The sequence below is a fragment of the Nicotiana tabacum genome, chromosome 23, assembly GCF_000715075.1.
Source record: "Nicotiana tabacum cultivar K326 chromosome 23, ASM71507v2, whole genome shotgun sequence".
Taxonomy (NCBI): Eukaryota; Viridiplantae; Streptophyta; class Magnoliopsida; order Solanales; family Solanaceae; genus Nicotiana; species Nicotiana tabacum.
The window spans coordinates 1,885,499-1,911,923 of NC_134102.1; the positions used below are offsets into that span (position 1 = coordinate 1,885,499).

General features: G+C 38.0%; 2 protein-coding genes across 5 annotated transcripts; one reads left to right on the forward strand and one right to left on the reverse strand.

Moving 5' to 3' along the window:
- The first annotated feature begins 9,268 nt into the window (after positions 1–9,268).
- Positions 9,269–11,088, forward strand: LOC107814850 (glucan endo-1,3-beta-glucosidase, acidic). Its single transcript, NM_001425939.1, has 2 exons — positions 9,269–9,366; positions 9,984–11,088. Exons 1-2 carry the CDS (start codon positions 9,300–9,302, stop codon positions 10,934–10,936), a joined length of 1,020 nt encoding a protein of 339 aa, NP_001412868.1. The 5' UTR covers positions 9,269–9,299; the 3' UTR covers positions 10,937–11,088.
- Positions 11,017–14,331, reverse strand: LOC107814829 (protein IQ-DOMAIN 12). 4 transcript variants are annotated; one of them, XM_016640320.2, is made up of 6 exons: positions 14,172–14,331; positions 13,490–13,594; positions 13,111–13,389; positions 12,265–12,495; positions 12,015–12,146; positions 11,017–11,911 (listed from the first exon to the last, which is right to left on the reverse strand). In XM_016640320.2, the coding sequence occupies exons 2-6, from the start codon at positions 13,565–13,567 to the stop codon at positions 11,375–11,377; spliced, it is 1,257 nt and encodes a 418-aa protein (XP_016495806.1). In that variant the 5' UTR covers positions 13,568–13,594; positions 14,172–14,331; the 3' UTR covers positions 11,017–11,374. The 4 variants fall into 4 exon arrangements, with proteins under 4 accessions (XP_016495806.1, XP_016495784.1, XP_075102398.1 ...); XM_016640298.2 differs by having other exon boundaries at positions 11,017–11,917; XM_075246297.1 differs by lacking the exon at positions 14,172–14,331 and adding an exon at positions 13,970–14,165 and having other exon boundaries at positions 11,017–11,917.
- Between the last annotated feature and the right edge of the window lie 12,094 nt (positions 14,332–26,425).

Here is a 26,425-nt window from a genome sequence, read left to right on the forward strand (position 1 = left end):
AACTCAAAGTTCTCCTTTATTGCTGCTAAGCAAAAAATCTAATCATAGCATTTTTATCTTGAAAAACAGACCCCAGTTTTACATCATCCAATGATGCATTTTTCTTTAGTATTATTGACGGGTTTTCTTTTGCCTTTCCTTTTGCGTTCCTTTTTCTCCCTTCAATTGTGTGTAGTGTTTCAAAGTGTTGATCTTTCACAGGAATTATACTCTCATTTTCTATTGTAATTTCAAAAATCGGCATGTCTTGCTCTTCTGGTATTTCAGAAATCAGCATGACTTGCTCTTCTGGAACATATGTGATTGTCACGATCCCAAATTCCCTCCGTAGGATGTCGTGATGGCACCTAGTCTCTAAGACTAGGTAAGCCTATCAATGCAGAATAATAATAAATATCTGAAATAAATAAACTATAATTCAAACAATTTCAACTTCCAAAACCCGGTAGAAATAAGTCACAAACTTCTAAGAATTTATTCTCTGTGTCTCTATACATCAGAGTCTAAAACAAATAAGGAAGACAACATAGTAAGATAGAAGGGAACTCCGGAGTCTACGGACACTGGCAGAGATATACCTCGAAGTCTCCTCGTACAACTAGTTTACTGATGCGTGGTCTAATAAGATATACCTGGATCTGCACAAAAAGATGTGCAGAAGCGTAGTATGAATACACCACAGCGGTACCCAGTAAGTGCCAAGCCTAACCTCGGTAGAGTAGTGACGAGGTCAGGTCAGGCCCTACTGGAGAATAAATAATAACATGGTAAAATGTTTAAACAATATTATATGATAAAATGGCAATGGAAATGAATCAAGTAGTATGTCACATTTAATTACATCAAATAATGGCAAATAAATACCTCGTGGAAACAAAACCGAATTCTTTTCAACTTTAAGAAAATCACAACAATAATCAAAGGCAACTGCGGCCATAAATCAATATCAACAAGGGCACTCCTGAGGTACCGCCTCGTAGTCCCAAATCATAAAAAAATTCACAATATCTCATTTCTTGATCTCACTGCGGGAGCCTTCACAATTTATTTTAAAGAAAATATTTTTCCCGAAATAGCATCTCGCGTTTTAGACATCCTTATCACACCGCATTACTTCTAGTAGTTCTCCCTACTAGCCACGCGTATCAAGCCACCCTTATCTCACCGCATGCGTTTCAATACCCAGACCTTATACCACCGCATGCGTATCAATATCACAATATATCACAATTTACACCTCAGGTGCTCAAATAATTTAACTTGCCAAAATAATTCAACAACAATATTTTTCCACAATAAAGAGCTCACGGCTCATGAAAAAATAATTCAACAATAATATTTTTCCACAATAAAGAGTTCACGGCTCATGTCTTAATAATTCAACAATAATATTCTTCCACAATAAATAGCTCACTGCTCCATCACAATGAGTACAAAAATATTCAGGAGTAAATAATTTAGGAAAATAATATTTCAAAATCTTTAATACGTTGCTTCAATATCAAGTTTTAAAATGTCAAATACTTCATATTAATAATATTTAATTTAAAGAAAATCAACCTTCAAATAATGCACAGAATAAAAGAAGTCAAGTTTCAACTAAACAGGTAAAACAATTAGTAGGAAAAGAACAAACAAATTTGAAGTATATATCTTAGATCAATGATGAAGAATATAACAAGATAAAATAATTTAATAAATGCGCAACAGTGATCTACATAATTTTAAAATATAATCTTTCATATTTAGCCCGTATACACACTCATCACCTCGTGCACACGACTTTTAACACATTTCAATAATTACATCAATACCAATCCTAGGGAAAATTTCCCCCACACAAAGTTAGACAAGTCACTTACCTCGACTTGCTCCAATTTAACCAAGTATTGTGCTTTTTCCTCGATTTTTCCGACTCCGATCGACTCATATCTAGTCATAATTAATTCGATACAGTCAACAAAAACTATAGAAATCAATTTCATAAGAAAATACAATATTTTTCAATAAAATTCGAAATTAGCTCAAAATCGCCCGTGGGGCCCACGTCTCGGAATCCGGCAAAACTCACAAAATCCGATAACCCATTCAATTATGAGTTCAACCATACCGGTTTCACTCAAATCCGACTCCGGATCGACACCGAAATCTCAAAAATTCGTTTCTATGAGATTTCAAAAAAATTTCCAAATTTCTATCTCAAAACACTAATTAAATGGTGAAAACAATGATATATTCATGTATATTGACCAAATCCGAGTTAGAATCACTTACCCCAATGTTTTTCCTTGAAAATATATCAAAATCGCCTCTCCTCAAGCTCAAATTCGTCAAAAATGGAAAATGGGACGAAGTCCCCTGTTTTTATAACTTACAAATCTGTCAGGGAGCCCGATTTGCCAAAGAGTCCGATTTGTCAGGGAGCTCGATTTGTCAGGGAACTCGATTTTGTCAGGAAGCTCGATTTTTCAGGGAGCACGATTTGTCAGGGAGCTCGATTTTGTCAGGGAGCTCGATTTGTCAGGGAGCTCGATTTGTTAGAGAGCTCGATTTTGTCAGGGAGCTCGATTTGTCAGGGAGCTCGATTTGTCAGGGAGCTCGATTTGTCAGAGAGCCCGATTTGTTAGGGAGCCTGATTTGTTAGGGAGCCCGATTTGTCAGGGAGCTCGATTTCTCAAGGAGCCCGATTTTGACAGGCAGCCCGATTTTGACAAGGAGTCCGATTTTTGACAGGGAGCCCGATTTTGACAGACAGCCCGATTTTGACCAGCATTTCCAGCAGAAACATTGCAGCAGCTAAGTCCCACTTTTAATCCGTTAATCATCCGAAACTCACCCGAGGCCCTCGAGACCTCAACCAAATACACCAACAAGTCCTAAAACATCATACAAACTTATTTGAAACCTCAAATCAAGTCAAACAATGCTAAAATCACAAATCACACCCCAATTCAAGCTTAATAAACTCAAGAATTTTCAACTTCTACATTCGATGTCGAAACCTATCAAATCAAGTCCGATTGACCTCAAATTTTGCACACAAGTCATAAATGACATAACAGAGCTGTGAAAATTTTCAGAACTGGATTTTAACCCCGATATCAAAAAGTCAACTCCCCGGTCAAACTTCCAAACTTAAATTCCTATTTTAGCCATTTCAAGCCTAATTTCACTATGGACTTCCAAATAAAATTTTGATCACGCTCCTAAGTCCAAATCACCATACAGAGCTGTTGAAATCATCAAAATTCTATTCCGGGTTCGTTTGCATATAATTCGACATCCGGTCACTATTTGAACTTAAACTTTTAATTTTTTTAAATCAAAATTCCATATCTCGGGCTAGGGACCTCGGAATTAAATTTCGGGAATATGCCCAAGTCCCAAATCACGATACGGACCTACTGAAACTGTTAAAATACTGATTCGAGTCCGTTTGCTCAAAATGTTGACCAAAGTCAACTCAGTTGAGTTTTAAAGCTCTAATTCACATTTTAATCCATTTTTCACATAAAAACTTTCCGAAAAATTTTACGGACTGCGCACGCAAGTCGATGAATGATAAATAGTACTTTTTGAGGTCTTAGAATACATAATTAATTATTAAATTTAAAGATAATATTTTGGGTCATCACAGTGATTCCCTTCAATAATTGTTAATTTTCAATCTCCATTATTGCATAATTTTTGTAGTAGTTTGAATCAAAGATACCTCCAGTACTATATGCTCAAGAGTTTGTAGTTTTGACATATGTAATCATAAAAGTCCAGCATTTTATTCAGGTCATTACAAACTTAGATGTGTTCTTCTGCTTTAAACGACAGATACTTCCAATATAATACATTGGAATTTTATGAGTTTTACATATCAATTCAGAAAGCTCCAGCCTATTATACTAGTGTTTTCTTCTGGTTTTGAATCAAAGATACTTTCAGTACTATATACTGCAGAGTTTGTGGTTTTCACATATGTAATCATAAAAGTTTAGCATTTTATTCGGGATATTAGGAGAACCTTAAAAACTTGGATGTGTTCTTCTTATTTGAATCACATTCCAGTATAATCTGCTGGAAGTTTGTGAGTTTTAGATATTAATTAAGAAAAGTCCAGCATATTATATTGGCGTTGTGTTCTGCACCATTTTATGCAGTATTTTTTCTGGTTTTGAATCAAAGATACCTCCAGTACTATATGTTGCAGAGTTTGTAGTTTTCAAATATGTAATAATAAAAGTTTAGCATTTTATTCAGGACATTAGGGGAACCTTAAAAACTTATATGTGTTCTTCTATTTTGAATCACAGATACTTCCAGTATAATTTGCTGGAAGTGTCTGAGTTTTACATATTAATTAAGACAAGTCCAGCATTTTATACTAGTGTTGTGTTCTATACCATTTTATGCATAATTTTTTGTAGTAGTTTGAATCAAAGATACCTCCAATACTATATGTTGGAGGGTCTGTAGTTTTGACATATCTAACGACAAAATTCCATCTTTTTATTCAGGATAGTAGGTGAATCTTAAATATTTAGATATATTCTTGGTTTGAATCATACATACTCTCCGTATAATATTTTGGAAGTTTGTAAGTTTAATATATCTATCAGAAAGGTCCAGTATATTATACTGGATGTTTTGTTCTGCAATTAATTCATCTGCCATCAGTTTAACTGTGTTTTTTTTAATGAACTAGACATTTTCGGTGTTTAGTGACAGAATAAAGTACTTGAAATTAAATTACATTTATATATTATACAATTAAGCACAGAATAAACGTTTTTCATATAAAATTTATAATAATAAATAACAATACAGATATTATTAGTTACGATCTGAATTACAAACGAGAAAAATCATAGATTAACGTATTGTGAAGAACAAAAAAATCAAACCAGAAAATTTGAAGAATCAGAAAAATAATTGTGAGAGCTTACTTCAATCTGTAGATTGGCGCCGCAAGATTCTGCTGAAACAGAGTATGAGGTCTTGTCGCGTAAATTATATAAATAGAGTAGGGGTATTTTAGTCAACAAATTATTTCTGTGCTAATTTAGTGGTAAATATAATTGATGTCACGACCCAAAATCCATTAACGGTCGTGATGGCGCCGGACACCGCTGTCAGGCAAGCCAAAAATAAATACTTAATTTGGTTCTCATTTTAATATTTTTGAAGTCATATTTCCTTCAATTAAATAGTAAAAGATGAAATTTACAAAGTAAATAATACTATTTTTAACAATTTCAATACAGGACAACCCAAAATCACCCCAAAACCCGGTGTCACAAGTACATGAGCCTCAACTAGGAATGTAAAATAAAATACAACATCTGTCCGGAATACAAATTTGGACAGGAGAAATATAAATACTCTGAAGGAGACTCTACTGGCTAAGGATCGAGTATAGAATGCAGCTCACCTAATTTTCCGCAATAATCGCGCCTCCGCGCCCACAAGGCCATTAGACATATATGTACCTGCACAAAAATATGCAGCAAGTGTAGTATGAGTACGTAAATCAACGCGTACCCAGTAAGTATCCCGTCTAACCTCGAAGAAGTAGTGACGAGGGGTCGACTCCGACACTTACTGTGGGCTAACGGTAAATACCGATATTATACTTAAGCATGGATTGTATGAAATAATTATAAACTCAATAACAAGAAGTGAGTGGACAATTCTTTTATTAATAAAAAAAAATTTCAAACTTATTCTCGCCATTTAACAATTTATATCTCAAGCCAAAGAAGCAATATCAATTATAATTGGTTCCAAAGATTTATCATGCGCAAATTATGCGGAAGTCGTACGGCCCGATCCAACATAATATTTAAATTGTGCACTGCCGAGGGTCGAACGGCACGAACCATAGATGCATCTATCTGCTACGGAAGCATTTGGCCCGCTCCATAAAAGAGAAAACACATTAAACAACCAATTTAAGATTTATTAAGGGGTAAATATTTCAAGAATTACAAATTCTCATTTAACGGTCAAGTAAATAAAGTTTAACCTTTTTACAATTCCTCTATCGAGTTTCTAAATGTTTTAAATGATTAAATTAATAAGCAGGGCGCAGACATCGCAAGTACAACATGATATGGGTCATAGACTACTCGCACCTAAGCATAATAGTAATTACGCACGGACTCTCGTCACCTCGTGCGTACGTAGCCCCCACAAATAGAAGCACACAATAATTTGATTCACCTATGGGGTTAATTCCCTCTTACAACGTTAGAAAGGAGACTTACCTCGCTCTGAAGTCCCATAACCGGCTCCAAAGCCTTTCCAACAACTCAAACCGATGCCCATCGCTCCAAAACTAGTCAGTAAATGTGCAAATCCATAAATGTCTACTCTAATACTAATTATAATTCCATTTACAACAATTCCCAACTCCGCTCGAAAAGTCGATAAAATTACCCTCGGGCCCACGTGCCTGGATTCTGAAATTTTTTGAAGATAAACATTACTCATAACCCCACGAACTCAAATATATAATTTATTCTCAATTTCATGCCCAAATTCGCGGTCGAAATCCAAAAATATCCATTTTTAGGTTTACTACCAAAATCTCAAATTTTTACAAATTTTCATGCATAAATGCATGTATAAATCTTGTATGTAACTCACATCTAGTAGAAATCACTTGCCTCATGCTTGATGATGAAATCCCCTATTCAAAAGCTCCAAAAATCGCCCAGGCCGTGTGAAATAAAATGGGTGAAATGAACCCAAACCCCGCATTAACAACATTCTGCCCAGCCCGACCTTCGCACCTGCGGCCCAATAGCCGCTCCTGCAGTCCTCACTACCCAGCCAAGAACTCGCACATGCGGAAGTCTCTTCGCTTCTGCGGGCATCGCAGGTGTGAGCTGATCTCGCGCATCTGCGCAAATTTTATGCACCAGCGACAGCTGCCTCGCTCCTGCGCACTCGCAGGTGCGCTTCTCCAGTCCGCTTCTGCGGCTACCCCAGCTCTAGTACATTCTCGCTTCTGCGAGCAATTTTCCACACCCGCGATCTTGCACCTGCAGCCAAAGTCACGCAGGTGCGATTACCCCAGAAGCATTAAGCTTCAGAAATTCTTAAGTTCAAAAATCGATCTGTTAACCTTTCGGAATCCACCTGAGGCCCTCAGGACCCCAACCAATTATACCAACAAGTCCTAAAACACAATACATACTTAGTTGAGCTTTCAAATCACGCTAAACAACATCGAAATCATGAATCGCACCGCAATTCAAGCTTAATGAACTTTAGAACTTCCAACTTCTACATTCGATGCCAAAACCTTTCAAATCACGTCCGATTGACCTCAAATTTCGCACACAAGTCACATTCGACATTACAGACCTACTCCAACTTCCGGAATCAGAATCCAACCCCGATATCACAAAGTCCACTCCCGGTCAAACTTTCTAAAAACCTTCAAATTTCTAACTTTCGCCAAATGACCCCGAAATGACCTACGGACCTCCAAATCTACTTTCGGACGCGCTCCCAATACCAGAATCACCATACGAACCTATTGGAACCTTCAAATCCCAATTCCGAGATCGTTTACTCAGAAATCACACTTTAGTCAATTCCTCCAACTTAAGGCTTCCGAAATTAGAATTTTCTTTCCAAATCAACTCTGAACTTTCCGAAATTAAATTCCGACCACGCGTACAAGTCATAATACCTGAAGTGAAGCTACTCAAGGGCTCAAACCGATGAACGACGCGCTAAATCTCAAAACGACCGGTCGGGCCGTTATAGTTGACTTTTGATTATGTGGCTAAATTTGATTGACCACGCGTAAAAATAGCTATTTTTAAATTTTTCGCGATAATTTATGTTGCATTTGCGTAGTGGTATAAGAAAAAATAATTCCTGCATAATCTTATGTAACATTTGGTTGGCCATATTAAATGATACTCTCATTAAATTATGCGAAAATCAATTAAAGGCCACAAATACCCTTAATATAAGTAATCCTCACATAAAAATTCCTTTTTTTGGGTACAAAATATTCACTCTTTATTGATCATTTTATAACAATTCCTACTTTATTAACCATAGCATAAAAATTCTCTTAATTATTGTTCATCACATAAATAATCACGTCTGCATTGTAATCTCCGCCATAACTAGCGCGTAAACCAAACATAGGGGAATATATAGGGGCATTGGTCATTTAGCACCATCATTTTTAGAATTATGTAAATATTTTAGATGGTGTTAATTTTAACATTTTATAGAAGATCCACAATGTTGGATTTTTATTCCTGATTTAATATTATTTACGGAATAAATATTTACTAATCAAAATTGAGTGATCAATGTTGATGAACGATAATGACACGTGACATGTACTTAAAACTTTTGATCTTTTAGTAAATGTGAACAAGTTTTTCTAGAAGTTTATAAGTTATTGAGAAAATGTCTCGATCCTATTATGTTACTTTCAAATTGACATATCTGCTGAGAGAATTATATGGTTTTCACGAAAAAAGAAGTTTAAAAATTGATCTACTATCATTGAAGAGATTAAGACACAAATTATAAATAACAATCTTGAGTTAGGATTGAAAGACATTGTTTTAATTACTAGAGCTATGAACTAAAACCAAACAGCATATGAACTTTGATTATATATCTTGAATCCTTGATTTTCCTTTTTTTTTTTATTAACTTTTGGCTAACTTGTGTGCACCTCGATACATTGAATACGTGCTAGTGTCCAGTAGAACAAACACTATCAAGATTTAGACAGATGCGAAAAATCACCTAATTTTTTTGTTTTACTGGAATTTTCGCATATTCACTCACTTTATTGACGGCCAAACCATACTTAGGTACATCTTTGAGTCCTTGAGATGCTTGAACTACTTTGCATGTTTTTGAGGTAAAATCAATGGTTGGTGCCATATGTGGAGTCCAAACCAATTCTATGTACACACGTGTTTAGTGGAAATAATGGTTTTTTTTAACCATATGTGAAACTTCTACCTATTTACTCCAACAATTAGTGCAGATATTTATGGTAAGGGCTGCTAAGAAAATTCAAATTAATAGTCATAAGTCATTCTCATCAAGGAATTGAAGGGGTTGCATACTTTTCAAACCTAGTGAAATAAGTCCAAGAATTTATCTCTTAGATGTAGGTTCTAGAGCTTATGATTCAATTTGTTTGTTTTTCTTTTTTTCCATGGACTGATTTGACTTGACTGTAGAAGTTTTCTATATAATGATAAGCTTTTACTAGTTTTGTTATAGCCATAGCTCAATTCTTGTTTTCCTTACAAATGGCACATTTAATTGTCACACTGCTTCTCCTTAGTGTACTTACATTAGCTACCCTGGATTTTACAGGTATCCCTCTCTTCTTAGACACAATATTAGCATAGAAAACTACAATTTTCTGCTTATAGTATAATCACTACTGTTTTTCCAATTGCCCTTGAGGGCTATGTTATAGGGATAATTTTATGTATGGTCATTGAACTTTACACGCACATATGAGCCGAGTAATGTATTATAATCTAACGTCAGTATTTTTGACTTTTCTCGCGTAAAAAAAACTAGTTTTGTGACCTTATTATAGTGGATAAAGTTAAGTGACGATATGAAATAGCTACTATGTTACATGGACTCAAGCATGAGTATTGGATGCAAGGAGGTACTAGACTCGGGATATAACGAAGTACTTGTGTTCATGTCCTCCCTGACTAACATCTATGTTGCTTGGACTCTTCGAAAATGTCGCAGGGTGCGTGTCGGATTCTCCAAAAGCAGTGTATTTTTGAAGAATCCGACACATGTGCGGCAGTATTTTGGAGAGTCCGCGCAACATAGACTAACACAAGTGTAATGAGGACGATGAATGATCCGAGTAACATAGCTTGAGGGTGCTAATGGATTGTAATAAGCAATTCAAGGCAACTTAACATGAGCTTATAGGAAGAAATGCCATGTTTAATGTGATGCAGGTGCTCAAGCAGGAGTTTGTTATGGAAGGCAAGGGAATGGATTACCATCTCCAGCAGATGTTGTGTCGCTATGCAACCGAAACAACATTCGTAGGATGAGAATATATGATCCTGACCAGCCAACTCTCGAAGCGCTTAGAGGCTCCAACATTGAGCTCATGCTAGGTGTCCCGAATCCGGACCTTGAGAATGTTGCTGCTAGCCAAGCCAATGCAGATACTTGGGTCCAAAACAATGTTAGGAACTATGGTAATGTCAAGTTCAGGTATATAGCAGTTGGAAATGAAGTTAGTCCCTTAAATGAAAACTCTAAGTATGTACCTGTCCTTCTCAACGCCATGCGAAACATTCAAACTGCCATATCTGGTGCTGGTCTTGGAAACCAGATCAAAGTCTCCACAGCTATTGAAACTGGACTTACTACAGACACTTCTCCTCCATCAAATGGGAGATTCAAAGATGATGTTCGACAGTTTATAGAGCCTATCATCAACTTCCTAGTGACCAATCGCGCCCCTTTGCTTGTCAACCTTTATCCTTACTTTGCAATAGCAAACAATGCAGATATTAAGCTTGAGTATGCACTTTTTACATCCTCTGAAGTTGTTGTAAATGATAACGGAAGAGGATACCGAAACCTTTTTGATGCCATCTTAGATGCCACATACTCGGCCCTTGAAAAGGCTAGTGGCTCGTCTTTGGAGATTGTTGTATCAGAGAGTGGTTGGCCTTCAGCTGGAGCAGGACAATTAACATCCATTGACAATGCCAGGACTTATAACAACAACTTGATTAGTCACGTGAAGGGAGGGAGTCCCAAAAGGCCTTCCGGTCCAATAGAGACCTACGTTTTCGCTCTGTTTGATGAAGATCAGAAAGACCCTGAAATTGAGAAGCATTTTGGACTATTTTCAGCAAACATGCAACCAAAGTACCAGATCAGTTTTAACTAGTTAAAAGCAAGAGGAGAGCATTAATAGGAATAAGGACTTTCCTTTGTATGAAGAGAAAGTAGTCCATTGGCACTATGTACTGAAACTATATATCATGCTCATAAAGAAAGCAGTTATTACAATAATGAAACACTTACAAGAAAAGCCATCAAACATCACTGCCTTAAACAAACTCAAACTCTCTGAAGCACACAAAATTTGGCAAAAACAAACCAGAAAGTAGAGATTTTTGAACTATTTACATATATATATGTGAAGTGTGTAAAAGTATGAAACCAGAAACAAAAAAGAAAAATGCTTCTTTTCCTCAATTAATTTGGATAAATTACTCAAGCAGCTACAAATCCAAATTATAGCTTCTCTTGATTATTTGTTTTCAAGTTCTATAACTAACAAACACTTTGAAGTTTCTGTCTTGCCCTGCTGGAAATAAGCTTCTCAACCTCGACAAAACCCTTTTACATTTATAGCTGTCTGCTGAGAGATTTCACTCTTTGTGGTAATGCTGTTCACTTCACCATTAAATGAAGTCCAAGAAGAATGCTTGAGCATGTGAGGAGAATTTTGACCTAAATATGTTTCATGCAACATTAGCCGTTGCTTCGGTGTGCTCATTGATCTTGTCTTTGCTTTTGCAGATTCTGTAGCAGCCATGTAAGTAGGAAACATAGGAGAACCTGGTAAAGAGCTATCATCACCAATTGATTTCTGTTTCACATGAGAAAATGATCTCCTTGGTAGCGATGACGGAGAATTTAAGTCCTCTATGAAATCTTGTTTACGCGCCTCTCTCATTTTGAGTTGTGCCATCTGGTTCATGTCACCTAGATGAATAGTACTTGAGTCTGCAAATGACCTCAGTTGCTCAAATACTTCTGCTTTTCTCTGTGCTTCAAGTTCTGCCCATTGATCGAACCTGCTGCTCCTACGATTTTCCTTACTGAATAATGGTTCGTGCAGAACGTGATCATTTCTCTGCTCCTAAAAACCATTTTAAATTATTCAACCATAAAACATCATGTATTTAGTAAATATCATAAAAAGGAAACTGAAAAGAATCTAAATGCTAGTGAAGTACCCGATGTGAAAACGAGTATTTCATCATACGCTCTCTTTTGGAAATGGCTTCTTGTCTTCTTAAACACAAGGCTTCAATTTCCTCCTTTGAGGCCAAACTGAAATCCCAAGTCCTTTGGCTGTTGCATTTTAGCTGCCAATAAGCAAAGCCATGTTAGAGATACTTAATCATTAGAGTAAAACAAATACAAATTTAAGTTCAATTGGAGGCTCAAACAACAATAAATGTTGTATGATATTAATCCTCTTACTTTTAATTCATTAGATTTCACACTTCCCTTCGGGCTACTATCAAGTTTCCTTTCGATACTCTCATAGTATTCTTCAATAGTAGGAACTCTGATATGATAAACTCGCGGCTTTGACATTTGAAAGGGCAGCATGCACTTCAACTTGGCAACGAGTCTTCGTCTCACAAGTTCACCTCGGATCACTGCTTGAAGCTTCACCAGTCCTTTCATTGCACTTAATGCTTTCCTTGCCTACAACAAATTCCACAGAACCACAGTTTGGATATAAGTCCATTTCAGCAAAGAAGAGGAAACTGTTCTAATAATGCAAAGGAAAATAACAAGAATTACAGCTATACACACAGGCTCGAATTGGTGCATCATTCGACAGCTGTACTGCTTTTAATTTTTTCCATTGGTCATCAGAGATTGACATGAAAAAGTTATCTTTGAATTCTTATCTAAACATTCACAAAATATTGAACTTCAATTCTTATCATATTCATCAGTAAATGGAGTGTATACTAAGATTTTTAGAAACCAAAGCAATATCTGCATTTTCTTTCCTTATAATCCTTTTCATAATTAATTACTCACTAAAATTCAACATGACGCAATCAAATACACATCATATTTCCATAACAAGCCAACCAGTTCGCGATGAAATTGTTTCTGTTGAATTGTGTGATCATCTCATCTAAAAGTTTAAGTTGTTGAGAACACACTTTTACTTAATTATATCTTCAACACGCCTCCTTTGACGTGCAAACCTAATTCTTTTTCATGGGCCAAATGCACGATAATTCTTTTATAATGAACTGACTATTGATTGTGGAAAATTAAGGGGAAACCAGGGAGAATGCTCACAAGGTGTGCGCGATAAGCGCTTTGGATTCTAATGGCAGCATTTTTCCGTTTCCTTTCGAGCTCATACGGAGCATTAGTAAGCCGGACAACTTCAGCTGCAGCATTGGCAGAAGCTACAGCAGCCTCAGCTGCAGCTGCTGTTGCTAGAGCAACAACCAAAGCATGTTTCCTCTGCTGTTCTGTTGCCTCAGTTATTAGTGTTTTCTGAGGTGCTTCAATTGCTGGAGGACACTGCTTGTATTTTAACCTTCCCAAAAACCATTTCCATCTCCTTAGTTTCTGAAAATAAAATTAAAAAAATTCCACATTCATGTTATAAATCATATAAACCAGTTCTTAACAAAAAAAAGGAAAATCAAGAAATTGGAAAAAATCAAACCTTTTCAGCTTTTGGTTTTGCCTCAGGAATGAAAAGTAGTCTTTTCACAAATGTAAACCAGCTTCTTCTCTTTCCCATTTTAGAAATTCATTAGACTGCAGCAAACTGAATCATCAAAACAACAAGTCACCATCTTCTTTAAACAGTTACCTTATTGTTGATAAGAGTATAGATAATCTCTTTGAGTTGGCAGTTCTATTTCTTTCAATAAAAATAAAAAGTTCCAAGAATTTACATTGGAAAAAGAGAAAAAAAACAAGAAGAATGAACAAAGCCATGCTCAACTTCTCACATCACATCAGCAATATTGTTCAGTTTCCATAAAAGCCATAACTAAGAAAAAGAAGCAGATTGCTGCACTAAGCTCCCGCTATGCCCGCGTGAGGGAGATCGGCCACACAATGGCCTTACCTTGCATTTCTGCCATAGACTATTTCTAGACCTCCTGGTCACATGGCAGCAATTTTACCAGTTGCTCACCTTCAAAATTTCACTTCCCTTGCTTAATTAGTAATAAGACATTCTTGTGATGGCAGATAAAGTGGAACCATTCATGATTCTAAGGAACCTGAATTCTTGGAATTTAAGGTGTGCCAAATTAAAAAATTCATCATTTTCCATTAAAACAAGGTAATTATGATGAATTTTTCCATATGATTTAATACAAATTTAGGACACATACCTAGAATAGGTGAAAGAAAGGTGACATGCAAGATTTGGAAAAATCCAAGAAATCTTGGGAAGTGATTCTTGAATTATACTGTTGATGTTTCTATTGTTCCATGTGGCTTCATATTTTCTTTATATATATATATCCAAGAAGTAACTGTCCTTTACTAATTATGCTTTGAGAAGCATACCATGTGCTGATGGAGAATAAAAATGAAGAATGAAAAAAGCTTAAAGAAAAAAAAAAGAATTTATTTTTCAATTATGTATACTTTTGCAAGTACTTAAATGGTGACTTGTGGGAAGTTTCTTTAATATCATATCAAGGGGTCCTCTTTTTATCTTAACTGCTTAACTATTTCAAATGTCTCTTTTTGCACTGAAGTTACTTGTTTAACCCTTTACATATGTTTTCTTGAAAAGCTATTTGCATGTAATGGGACATTTGTTTGTCATTTTTGAATGTGTTAAACAAAAATACAGAAATAAAGAAAGTGTTTAAGGTAATTACAAGTAAATTTCTACTATTACAAGCATTAAGGTAACTTGATAAAAATAATAATCAACCTGTTATAAACATGTTAAATAATAGCGATGAACTACAATATCCCAAAGGAGCACGTTTAGTACTATATTTTTTTAAAGTAGCAAGATCACTATAACTGACGTCGTTAAGTTTATCGTAGTAGAACTTAACATTTATATCTACTTATTCAATATTAATACTTAATTCTGCCCTACTAAAAAAAACATCGGCTCTGACAATTCATCAAAGTCTACTGAGTTTTATATAATCAGTGCATATAATTTAAAATCTTATATTATCCATGTTAATATCTGTCTAGCTTTTTGACTCATAAAGTTGTCCAAATAATTTGTATACTTAAGCAACTTGTTTTTTTCTTTTTCTTTTTTTAGGCCCCTTGTAGAAAGAGGGAGCATAAAATAGCCTTTGTCTTTTGAGCTGTTCAATGGACCCTATTTTGGTAATCAGAGATAATTATTACCTTTACTTTATAATAATAGAAAATGAAAGATAATTAAAAAAAATGAAAGTTAATTCTAATCATTCTTTGCAGACGCATAAATATATTTTTACTATTAAAAACTTATTGGTAGAGGGACATCTTTTTGAAATCCAAAGCTTCAAATTTGGGTACTGAAATGTAAAAAATAATCGTCACGGTCTGAAATTTTGATAATTTACGTCAATAAAGTGTGAGATACCAACAACTTAAAAAGAAAAGTATCATAGAAGGTTCCAATTTGAAAAAGAGAAAAAAAAAGAGACTATTTTTTAGTGAGCTATAGATGATGCACGAAAAGGACAAACCAAAGCATTATGCAGGCGTTTGGATATAAAAATAGTAATTTTTGAAGAAAAAAAAAAGTAGTATTTGGAGTTAAGTTGAAAAATGATATTTGAAATTTGAAATTATGTTTGGATATGCATTTCACTGAAAATATGTTGTAGTTTTGTGAGCGGGGAAAAAAGTTTTTCTCAAAATTTTGAAAAAGTAGTTTTTGAAAAACTCATTTTCGAAAAATTTCCAAAAACTTGCAAAATTTCATGGACAAATATATTTTTAATTAAAAAAATAAAATAAAAATAAAAAATCATGGACAAACGGGGTCTAAGTCGTTTTCCAAGTTTTATGATTGCAAATTCTGCTTCATTTATTGTAACTTGAATTGAAGCAAATAATTTCTTGATGCATGTTTTCTCATAGGGAAAATAATCACACATAATTGCAGAACCCCTTTTAATTGGACAATTTTTAATGCCTCCTTTTGTAACACAAGAATTTCCATTGTCAGAATTTAGTGTCACTATAGGATCATTATATTCTGACACATGTTCCTTCTATATGCTCATTCATAATTTCATGGCCTTAAATATTTTTCACATAATGTTTTGATAATATTAGCACTCGAATCAGTTTGCACGTAACTTGATTATTCAATTTTCAATAATATTTAATAGAGGAAAATTTTCATGCTTTTTCGACGATCACCCTTATTCGACAAAAAATTTCAAGAATGATGTTTTTTTTAAAAAAATTATAAGGTTAGTTTTCGACAATGACCTAATTTTGTAACACTAAATAGGCGTTTGAACAATATTTGTTGACGATCAAAGAAGAGACTTTGAACTTGAAATTGAGAAGGAACATCCGGAAATTATCACGTTTAAACATGAATTTCATTTGAAAAAAAAGTTGAAACAAAATTTCTTTCAATATTTCACTCATATTTCTAATATATGTAAATACCGAATTATTATTATTATTATTATTATTATTATTATTATTATTAATAGATAAAGGCGACCAATGGGACCATATTGGAGCCTTATACAAATTGGGAAAATGTAATGATTAAAGGATATCTAAGCATGGATTTGAGCGCAGAAAGTTATAAAAAAGCAAAATAATTAAGTAAAAGCAGCCATCATTACTAACTTGTGCTTGTACTTATTATAGGTCCCTCTCTAACTCTGTCAGAACCAGTAAATATTTTGTGCCTTTTTATATTTGACTCACCCACTCTGCCCTAACAACAGCATATTCTAATTCATAATTTCTGTTTGTTTTTTTTTGTATAACAATCTTTATCGGATTACCATACATGCACCTCGACTATACCATCGAGTACAGTTGATGGTTCAACTTCCCCTACTCTATGGCCTGCTTCACGTTCGGGAGGGCACATAGCCAAGGGGTGAAGCTAGGTGAATTGGAGGGGGTTCAATTGTCCCCTTTGCCGAAAAATCATACTACTGCAAATATATAGCAAAAATAATTTATTTTGTTATATATAAACCGTTAATCTCATAATAGTAGTTAATGGGGTTCAAAAGTTACTTTAAGTTACGGTACAAACCCCAACTATAACATTCTCTATTGTTTGTTTGAATTGAAGTTGAAGTTTTGGAGTAACGATAAAGTTGTTTCCGTGTGACCTATAGGTTACATGTTTGAGCTGTGGAAACAACTACTAATGTTTGCATTATGTTAGGCTGTCTACGTCACACCTCTTGGGGTGCAACTCTTTCTCAAATCCTCCGTGAACGCAAAATACCTTGTGCACCAGACTGCCTTTATTATTTGTTTGAATCAACTTATAAATTTTTTTTGGCTTTGCTACTACACGTGAGCATGCCCTTATCAAACTTGATTAGGGCAATGTAAAAAGCAGATAATGGAATCAACTCTATTCATACAAAAATAACTCATCAAACTTGCTGACAAAGTTAAATACAAATAATGGAATTTACTTTGTATACGGTCAAAATCGAGTTCGCCCTTCTTATGACTAATCGAGATTGGAACATGATGGTCCAAGGTTCATCATTGCAATATCCAGCTATGATACGAAGTTAGGTTGTCGAGCTCGAGCCCCAGAAACCGACAATTACCGAGACTGGCCAAGATCGAGATCGCGTCAAGGTCGAGCTCGAGACCTAGAGACCGACCAATACCGAGACCGGCTAAGATCGGGACCGCGTCAAGGTCAAGCTCGAGACCCAGAGACCGACCAATACCGAGACCGGACAAGATCGAAACCGCGTCAAGGTCGAGCTCGAGACCCAAAGACCATCCAAGATTGAGATCGGCCAAGATCGAGATCGGACCAAGAAACAAAAAGCCGTTATAGCTGCATTTGGGGAGAGAATCTCGGCGGAAATCACGGCTTGAATCAAGAAAAAGCTAATTAATTAATATATCATGGGATCTCCACTATGTATTTTTAATTATATCCAAAGTAGGATTCCCACACTTTATTAATATTGGTTATCATCTGTACAAAGGAGATTCATTCATTCACACATTCCGATTTACTGAGATTTACATAACATCTAGCAAATATTATCCTTTTTGGGCTTTGATATTGATTCATCTTGTTCTCTTTGTACCAAGTTATACCACGTATCCTTAGAACTACGTATAAATTCAACTCCATCCGTTTTTCGGGTAAACGGTTTGGCGCCCACCGTGGGGCTAAGGATAATAGTAGTTATTTGGTATAAATATCTGTAAAACGCACTATTTTACACTTACTCTTGAAAGTATCTTTGATTTGGGTTAAAAACGACGAACTCTCAATTAATGGCCCTACCTATCGACAACGAAGCTGGCCTTCAAGATGATAATAACAACCTGATGCCCGGGGATGAAAGGCCAATCGTTGACCCCGTTGGAACTCGGGTCGTAGATCCAATTGATGTTAATTCACATGTGGCCATTGAGGCGAACCAACATTCCGATCCCGAAAACAACATTCATGGTGGAACTCGATCTGCAGTTCGAAATACTCAAAATGTTGGAGAAGACTGGATCAACCTACGTATAATTTTTGAAATGTTGCAAGCTCAATAGGCAGCGATAGCTCAGTTGCATAGCCAAACCCAGGCACCGAGCAGGCCCGAGCCCGGTCCATCCTGAGAAATCACCCACAGAACGGGGCTAGCTGTAGTAAGGTCAAATGAACAAGAATCGGGGACTAACCCCGAAATTATTAAGATGCTCGAGGAACTGAAAAAACGGATAGAGTCAGAAGAAAAGATTATTGAAGCCAACGACAAAAAAATAGAAACTTATAACTCCAGGGTGTTGATCAGATCCCGGGGGCACCACCAATATTGAAGGGTTTGGTTTCCAAAAAGTTCGTACAAAAGCCCTTCCCCCCTCCCCCCCCGAGCGCAACTCCCAAACCGATCCCCAAGAAGTTCCGCATGCCCGAAATTCCTAAATATAATGGAACGACCGACCCCAACGAACATGTCACCTCTTACACATATGTCATTAAAGGGAGCGATCTAGAGGACGACGAGATCGAATCCGTATTATTAAAGAAATTTGGGGAAACTCTATCAAAGGAAGCCATGATATGGTATCATAATTTACCGCCTAACTCTATAGATTCTTTTGATATGCGTGCAGATTCTTTCGTAAAAGCACACGTCGGAGCCATAAAGGTCGAGACCAGGAAGTTGAACCTTTTTAAGGTAAGGCAAAAAGATAACGAGATACTAAGAGAGTTCATATCTCGTTTTCAAATGGAATGAATGGATCTACCACCGGTCACGGACGATTAGCCCGTTCAAGCTTTCACCCAAGGACTGAACAAACGAAGCTTGATGGCTTCACGGCAGTTGAAGCAGAACTTGATTGAGTACCCGGATGTTACCTAGGCCGATGTACACAATCGATATCAATCGAAGATTAGAGTCAGAGACGACCAGTTGGGTTCTGGGTCCATTATTAAAAGGGACATCGACCGAGAACCGAGGTCGAACAGGGACTGATACCGGCCGTATAACGGAGATCGTAGGGGTAGCGAACCAGGACGCAACTCCGTATAAGGCAAAAGGAGAAGTGATCGAGGCCAAGGGTCTTGAGGGATGATGAACAAGAATGGTTTCGACAGGCATACCGGACCTAAAGAAGCACCGCGGTTATCAGAATATAACTTTAACATTGATGCATCTGCCATCGTGTCAGCTATCGGACGCATTAAAGATACTAAATGGCCTCGACCTCTGCAGACCGATCCAGTCCAGAGAAATCCCAATCAAATGTGCAAATATCATGGCACTCATGGCCACAAAATGGAAGATTGCAGGCAGTTGAGAGAAGAGGTAGCCCGGTTATTCAATGAAGAGCACCTTCGAGAGTTTTTAAGTGATCGGGCCAAGAATCACTTCAAAAATAGATAGTTCAATAGACTAAACAAACAAGAAGAGCCGCAACACATTATCCACATGGTAATCGGAGGGATCGACGTCCCCCAAGGGCCAATGCTTAAATGCACTAAGATGTCGATTATAAGAGAGAAGCGATCTCGAATTCAGGATTACATACCTAAAGGAACCTTGTCCTTTAATAACGAAGACGCAGAAGGAATCATGCAGCCCCATAACGATGCACTGGTAATATCTATACTTATGAATAAAACTCAAGTTAAGCGTGTGTTAATTGATCCGGGTAGTTCGGCCAACATCATTCGATCGAGGGTCGTAGAGCAACTCGGTCTACATGACCAGGTCGTGCCCGCAACCCTGGTACTAAATGGATTCAATATGGCATGTGAAACTACTAAGGGTAATTCTGCCAATAAACGTGGTCGGGACCATCCAAGAAACGATATTCCACGTGATAGAGGGCGACATGAGGTATAACGCCCTATTCGGGAGACCGTGGATCCACAACATGAGAGCAGTACCCTCGACCCTTCACCATGTTCTAAAATTTCCAACACCAGAGGGAATCAAAACAGTCTACGAGGAGCAACCAGTCGCAAAGGAAATGTATGTTGTCGATGAAGTGATTCCGATATCATCGCACTCATCGACAAAATGGATCAAATTCGAAGGAAAAATGGGATACCAAATAGCAATCACAAACGTCAGCCTCGACCCAATTAGAGAAGCAGAAGACTGACGAAGATGATGATTATGGGATCTCTCGATCCTTCGTGGTCCCCGGCGATTCCGACACCTCCAAATCAATGGTCGAAGAGCTTGAGCAAATCACATTAATCAAACATCTGCCCGAACGGAAGGTATACCCGGGCGCGGGGTTAAGTCCCGAGCTCAGGAAAAGGCTTATTCAATTTATTATAGCTAACATAGACTATTTCGCTTGGTCCCATCTTGACATGACAGGGATCCCACCGGAAATCACCACTCATAAACTAAGCTTGGATCCAAAATTCAATCCGGTGAAGCAAAAAAGAAGGCCCCAGTCCGAAGTCAAACATGCCTTCATCAAGGACGAGGTAACCAAACTTCTCAAATTAGGATCTATTCGAGAAGTAAAGTACCCCGAATAGTTAGCAAACGTGGCGGTAGTCCCTAAGAAGGGAAACAAACTTAGAATGTGTATAGATTAAAAAGACCTGAATAAAGCATGGCCCAAGGATTCTTTTCCTTTGCCTAATATCGATCGTATGATAGATGCCATGGCCGGCCACGAGACTCTCAGTTTTCTCGATGCCTACTCTGGGTACAACTAGATACAGATGAACCCGAAGGATCAGGAAAAGACCTCGTTTATCACTAAGTACGGTACCTATTGTTATAACGTAATGTCATTCGGTCAAAGAAATACTGGTGCAACTTATCAACGCCTAGTGAACCAATTGTTCGAAGAACAAATAGGAAACTCAATAGAAGTTTATATTGATGACATGTTAGTTAAGTCCATGCGGGCATAGGACCATTTAAAACATTTACAGGAAACTTTCGATATACTGAGGGAGTACATTATGAAGCTCAACCCCCAAAAATGTGCATTCAGGGTTGGCTCGAGCAAGTTTCTTGGTTTCATGGTGTCCAATAGGGGAATCGAGATCAACCCCGATAAAATCAAAGCTATCGAGGATATCACGGTAGTGGATAATGTAAAGGTCGTGCAGAGGCTAACGTGACGGATAGCCGCCTTGGGACGATTCATTTCGAGATCCTTAGATAGGAGCCACCGATTTTTCTCACTACTTAAGAAGAAGAGCAACTTTGCATGGACTCCGGAATTCCAGCAGGCCTTGGAGGAACTAAAGCGCTATTTATCAAGCCCGCCGCTGCTTCATATCCCGAAAATGAACGAACAACTTTTCTTGTACTTAGCTGTCTCGGAGATAGCGGTAAGTGGAGTCTTGGTTCGAGAAGAACAAGGTACGTAATTCCTATTTATTATGTTAGTCGGAAATTAGGCGAGGCCAAAACTAAATATTCACACTTAGAAAAATTAGCGCTTGCTTTAATAAGTGCCTCAAGGAAACTAAAACTATATTTCCAATGTCATCCGATATGTGTTGTAACAACGTACCCTCTTCGAAATATTTTACACAAACCCGAGCTTTCGGGTCGATTGGCCAAATGGGCCATAGAAATCAGTGGGTACAATATTGAGTATCAACCCCGAACCGCCATCAAATCTCAAATCTTGGTAGACTTCGTGGATGACTTTACGTCGGCCTTCGTACCCGAGATTGAAAAAGAACTACTGATAAAATCGGGTACATCCTCACGAGTCTGAACCCTCTTTTCGGACGGTGCTTCAAACGTGAAGGGGTCCGGACTAGGCATCGTAATAAAATCACTCACAGGTAATATTGTTAGACAGTCTATCAGAACTTCAAAATTGACTAACAATGAGGCCGAGTATGAGGCCGAGTATGAGGCCATGGTTGCAGGTCTCGAACTAGCTAGAAGCTTGGGGACGGAAGTCGTAGAGGCTAAGTGTGATTCCCTCCTCGTGGTAAACCAAGTTAACGGGACTTTTGAAGTCCGAGAAGATCGAATGCAGAGGTATTTGGATAAACTATAGGTGACTCTACAACGATTTAAGGAATGGACCTTGCAACATGTACCCCGAGAACAGAATAACGAGGCCGACGTTCTTGCAAACTTAGGTTCATCGGTCAAAGATGACGAACTCAACTCGGGGACTGTTGTACAACTCATGAGATCGGTAATCGATGAAGGTCACGCCGAGATAAACTCCACAAGTTTAACCTAGGATTGGAGAAATAAATACATAAAGTACTTAAAGAACGGGAAACTTTCACCAGATCCAAAGGTATCGAGATCTATGCACACAAAGGCAGCACGGTTCACCTTGTCCGTAGACGAAACGCTGTTTAGAAGGACGTTCGTTTGACCGTTGGCAATATGTTTGGAACCGGGAGATACCGACGACATCCTACTGGAAATTCATGAGGGCACTTGTGAAAATCATTCCGGTGTTGATTCGCTGGTCCACAAAGTAATCAGAGCAGGGTATTACTGCACCGATATGGGAAAGGATGCAAGGGAGTTCGTTCGAAAATGCAACAAATGCCAAAGACATGCGCCCATGATTCATCAACCCGAGGAACTACTCCATTCGGTCCTATCCCCATGGCCCTTCATGAAACGGGGAATAGACATCGTTGGCCCCCTCCAATCGGCCCCAGGTAAGGCTCAGTTTATTTTGTTTATGACTGATTATTTCTCTAAATGGGTTGAAGCACAAGCTTTCGAGAAAGTCAGAGAAAAGGAAGTCATGGACTTCATTTGGGACCACATCATATGTCAATTAGGGATGCCATCTCAGATTGTATGTGATAATGGAAAATAATTCATCGGCAGCAAAGTAACTACATTTCTCGAAGATCACAACATCAAAAGGATCCTATCAACACCTTTTCATCCCAGCGGGAACGGACAAGTCGAATCGACCAACAAAACCATCATCCAAAATCTTAAGAACAGATTGACCGACGCCAAAGAAAAATGGAGAGAAATACTACCCGAGGTCTTATGGGCATACCGCACAACATCGAAATCCAGTACCGGAGCAACACCATTCTCGTTGGTTAATGGCGCTGAAGTTCTGATCCCGGTCGAGGTCGGAGAACCTAGCATCAGGTTTCGCTATGCAACAGAGGAGTCGAATAACGAGACCATGAATACGAGTCTAGAATTGTTGGACGAAAGACGAGAAGCCGCTCTCGTCCGATTGGCCGCCCAAAAACAGTGGATCGAAAAGTACTACAATTGAAGAACCAATCTTTGACATTTTAACATCGGGGACTTGGTGCTAAGAAAAGTCACCCTCAACACCCGAAATCCGAAAGAAGGAAAACTGGGTCCGAACTGGGAAGGACTATATCAGGTTCTCGAAATCATCGGAAAGGGATCCTACAAGCTCAGCATGATAAACGGCAAACAACTACCGAGCAATTAGAACGTATCGCACCTAAAATGATACTAGTGCTAAGGTACGACCCCTCCCGTTTTCATTTATATTTCAAAACTAACCCTTACAGGTGTTCGACCAGAAGCAGCGATGGATTCTTTAATACGAAGCCTTTAGGTCTGAAAGCACGCGTTGCACTCTTTTTCCCTTATACTGGTTTTGTCCCAAATGGGTTTTTCGTGAGGTTTTTAATGAGGTAACTATTGATCGTGCTAACTTAGAATAATTCAACAGTATCTGAGGCCTCTTTACAATCAACCTCGAATACTGGGGGGCATTACCCTCGAATATCAAGTTTGATGCAAGGAAGTTACTAAATGGAAACAAGGTCTCGATAGAAAAAATTTGTAAGGGCCAAACGGTAAACCGAACCATGCCCGCGTAGTTTGCTCGAGCCCTGGCACAAAACATGTACGCATGTATAATGATTTATAAAGAGAAATTTCTTCTTTACCGATATCTCATATCTCAGAAAAGTTTTTCTACTTCATATTCTCGATCTATTATGCAAACAGGCTCAAGGGCCGACCATGACCGGAGTTCAGATGATTACCCCCATAATGTGGACTGTCGTCCAAAAAATAAACGAGATCGAATTATATAAACTCTAAAGATCATAAGACCTCTTAGGCAATCCTCGATTTTTATAGGCCACCCCACTCGGGTACTGACACTTCACACAAGCTCTAAGTAAAACGAAAAAATAAGCCCAAGAGGCAAATCTCAAACTAAAGAGGCTACGGCTGAATTAACACGGATCGGAGACGTACGAATTCCGTAACAAAACAGGCCTTCGAAATCTTTCATAAACCAGTTAAAAAGGCTACCCCTAGCAAAATCATAAAAGGCTTCGATAATATCAAGCCTCGAAAACTCTAATGGGTACAAAATTGTTCGAACTTTCGAACAATTCCCTATTTCATGCTAAGGCATTACAAGTTTTGCAAATAAAAGTCGAAAAGGGGACAAAGCCATAAACAATCTTTTTACAAAAGCCTAATGGTTGTTTTCTGCTTTGAGTTCGAGAGATCATCCTCACTCAACTAAAAACCTAAGGGTTACCTTACTTCAAGTTCAAGCAAGCACTCACTCGATCGTAAGACCTAAGGGCTACACTAGTTCGGTTTTAATCAAATTGTCTGAACCCCGGACCTTAGAATACAACTTCATAAATTTATAAGGCAAAAGGGAAATAAAGGCAAGGTTTTCCCGAACCCTCGAACACAATTTTATGCTAAGGCATTTTCGAACTTTGTAAAGTACAGAAAAGCAAGGAAAAACACAAAAAACCAAAAAGGCAAGAAAAGCCTTACGATTATATTCAAAGGTTTTTACAAGAGGCCAAATCGGTCCCAGAATAAATACAAAAGAAAAACAAAGAACTTAATGTCCTAAGTGGCTTGGTCTTCATCGGAGGCCGTGTCCTCGAGATTTTCCTCGTCTTTAGATCCGCTCGAGCTATCGGCGTCTTTCTCAGGGAAGGCCAGCCTTCGAGCCCTGGCTTCCTCCGACTTGGCATTTTCAATTTCAGCCTCAACATCGAAGCCTTGAGCACTAACCTCCTCGAGAGCTTCCCTCTGAGCCTGCCATTTAGCATGTTCAACCATGCTCTTGGCTTTGGCATCGATCCTAAACTGGGCTACTTTAGCATCAGCTCTTTTATTAGCCTCAGTCACCTCAAATCTGGCTACGACCACCTCAGATCTGGCCACTTCGAGTTCATTAGCCAAGCTTGCTTTATCGGAAGTGGCCAAATCTAGCCGATGTTGAAGCTCCTTAATCCTCTTGACCTGCACCAAGGTGTTTTCTTTTGCAGCTCGAAGCTGGGCCTCAGTCAACTCCAATTGAGCTTGAACGACTTCCTTTTTCGAGGCGAGGATATCCATATTCTTTTAAAATTTTTCCTCCTCGGCCATTAGCTCATCTACTTGCGAATTTAGCTGTCCGATATGTTCAAGCCCCTGCCGAACCTGCAGAATTGGATCGTTAGTGGTTATCTCCAATTCATCTTCACTATCGTAGAAAATTCGGAATACCTGCACAGCCATCTCCTCGTGCTCTTCCCGAACCGCTGCCAAATTTGCTATAAGTTTTTCACTAAGAAGTTTGTAGGAGTCACTCTTCTTAGTAAGGTTCCGAACCTGAGCCTCATGCTCCTCTCGGATTCGGAGGAAGGCATCGTGATGCAACACCGAAACCTACAAACATGGGAAAAATGTTAGAATTATCTACAACTCTAAGTGTAAAAGAAACAGCAGAAGTGCCATCAAAGTTACCCGATTCAGAGCATATTGGGCCTCGTTAAAAAGGCAGGCGGGTCCTACCACATTCATCACGGTTTGATCCTCTTTGGTCAACAAGGACCGAAGGTAACTAGAAATTCCCACGGGTAGGGGAAGGGGGGGAGAAAACTCGGGCATCCTCCGGGACGGAGAGTACTATTTTCCACCTACGGTCAGGATCAACACTCGGGGCCGGGAATCGGTCCACCAATTTTAGGCCCGATGAAGATTCGACAGTACCC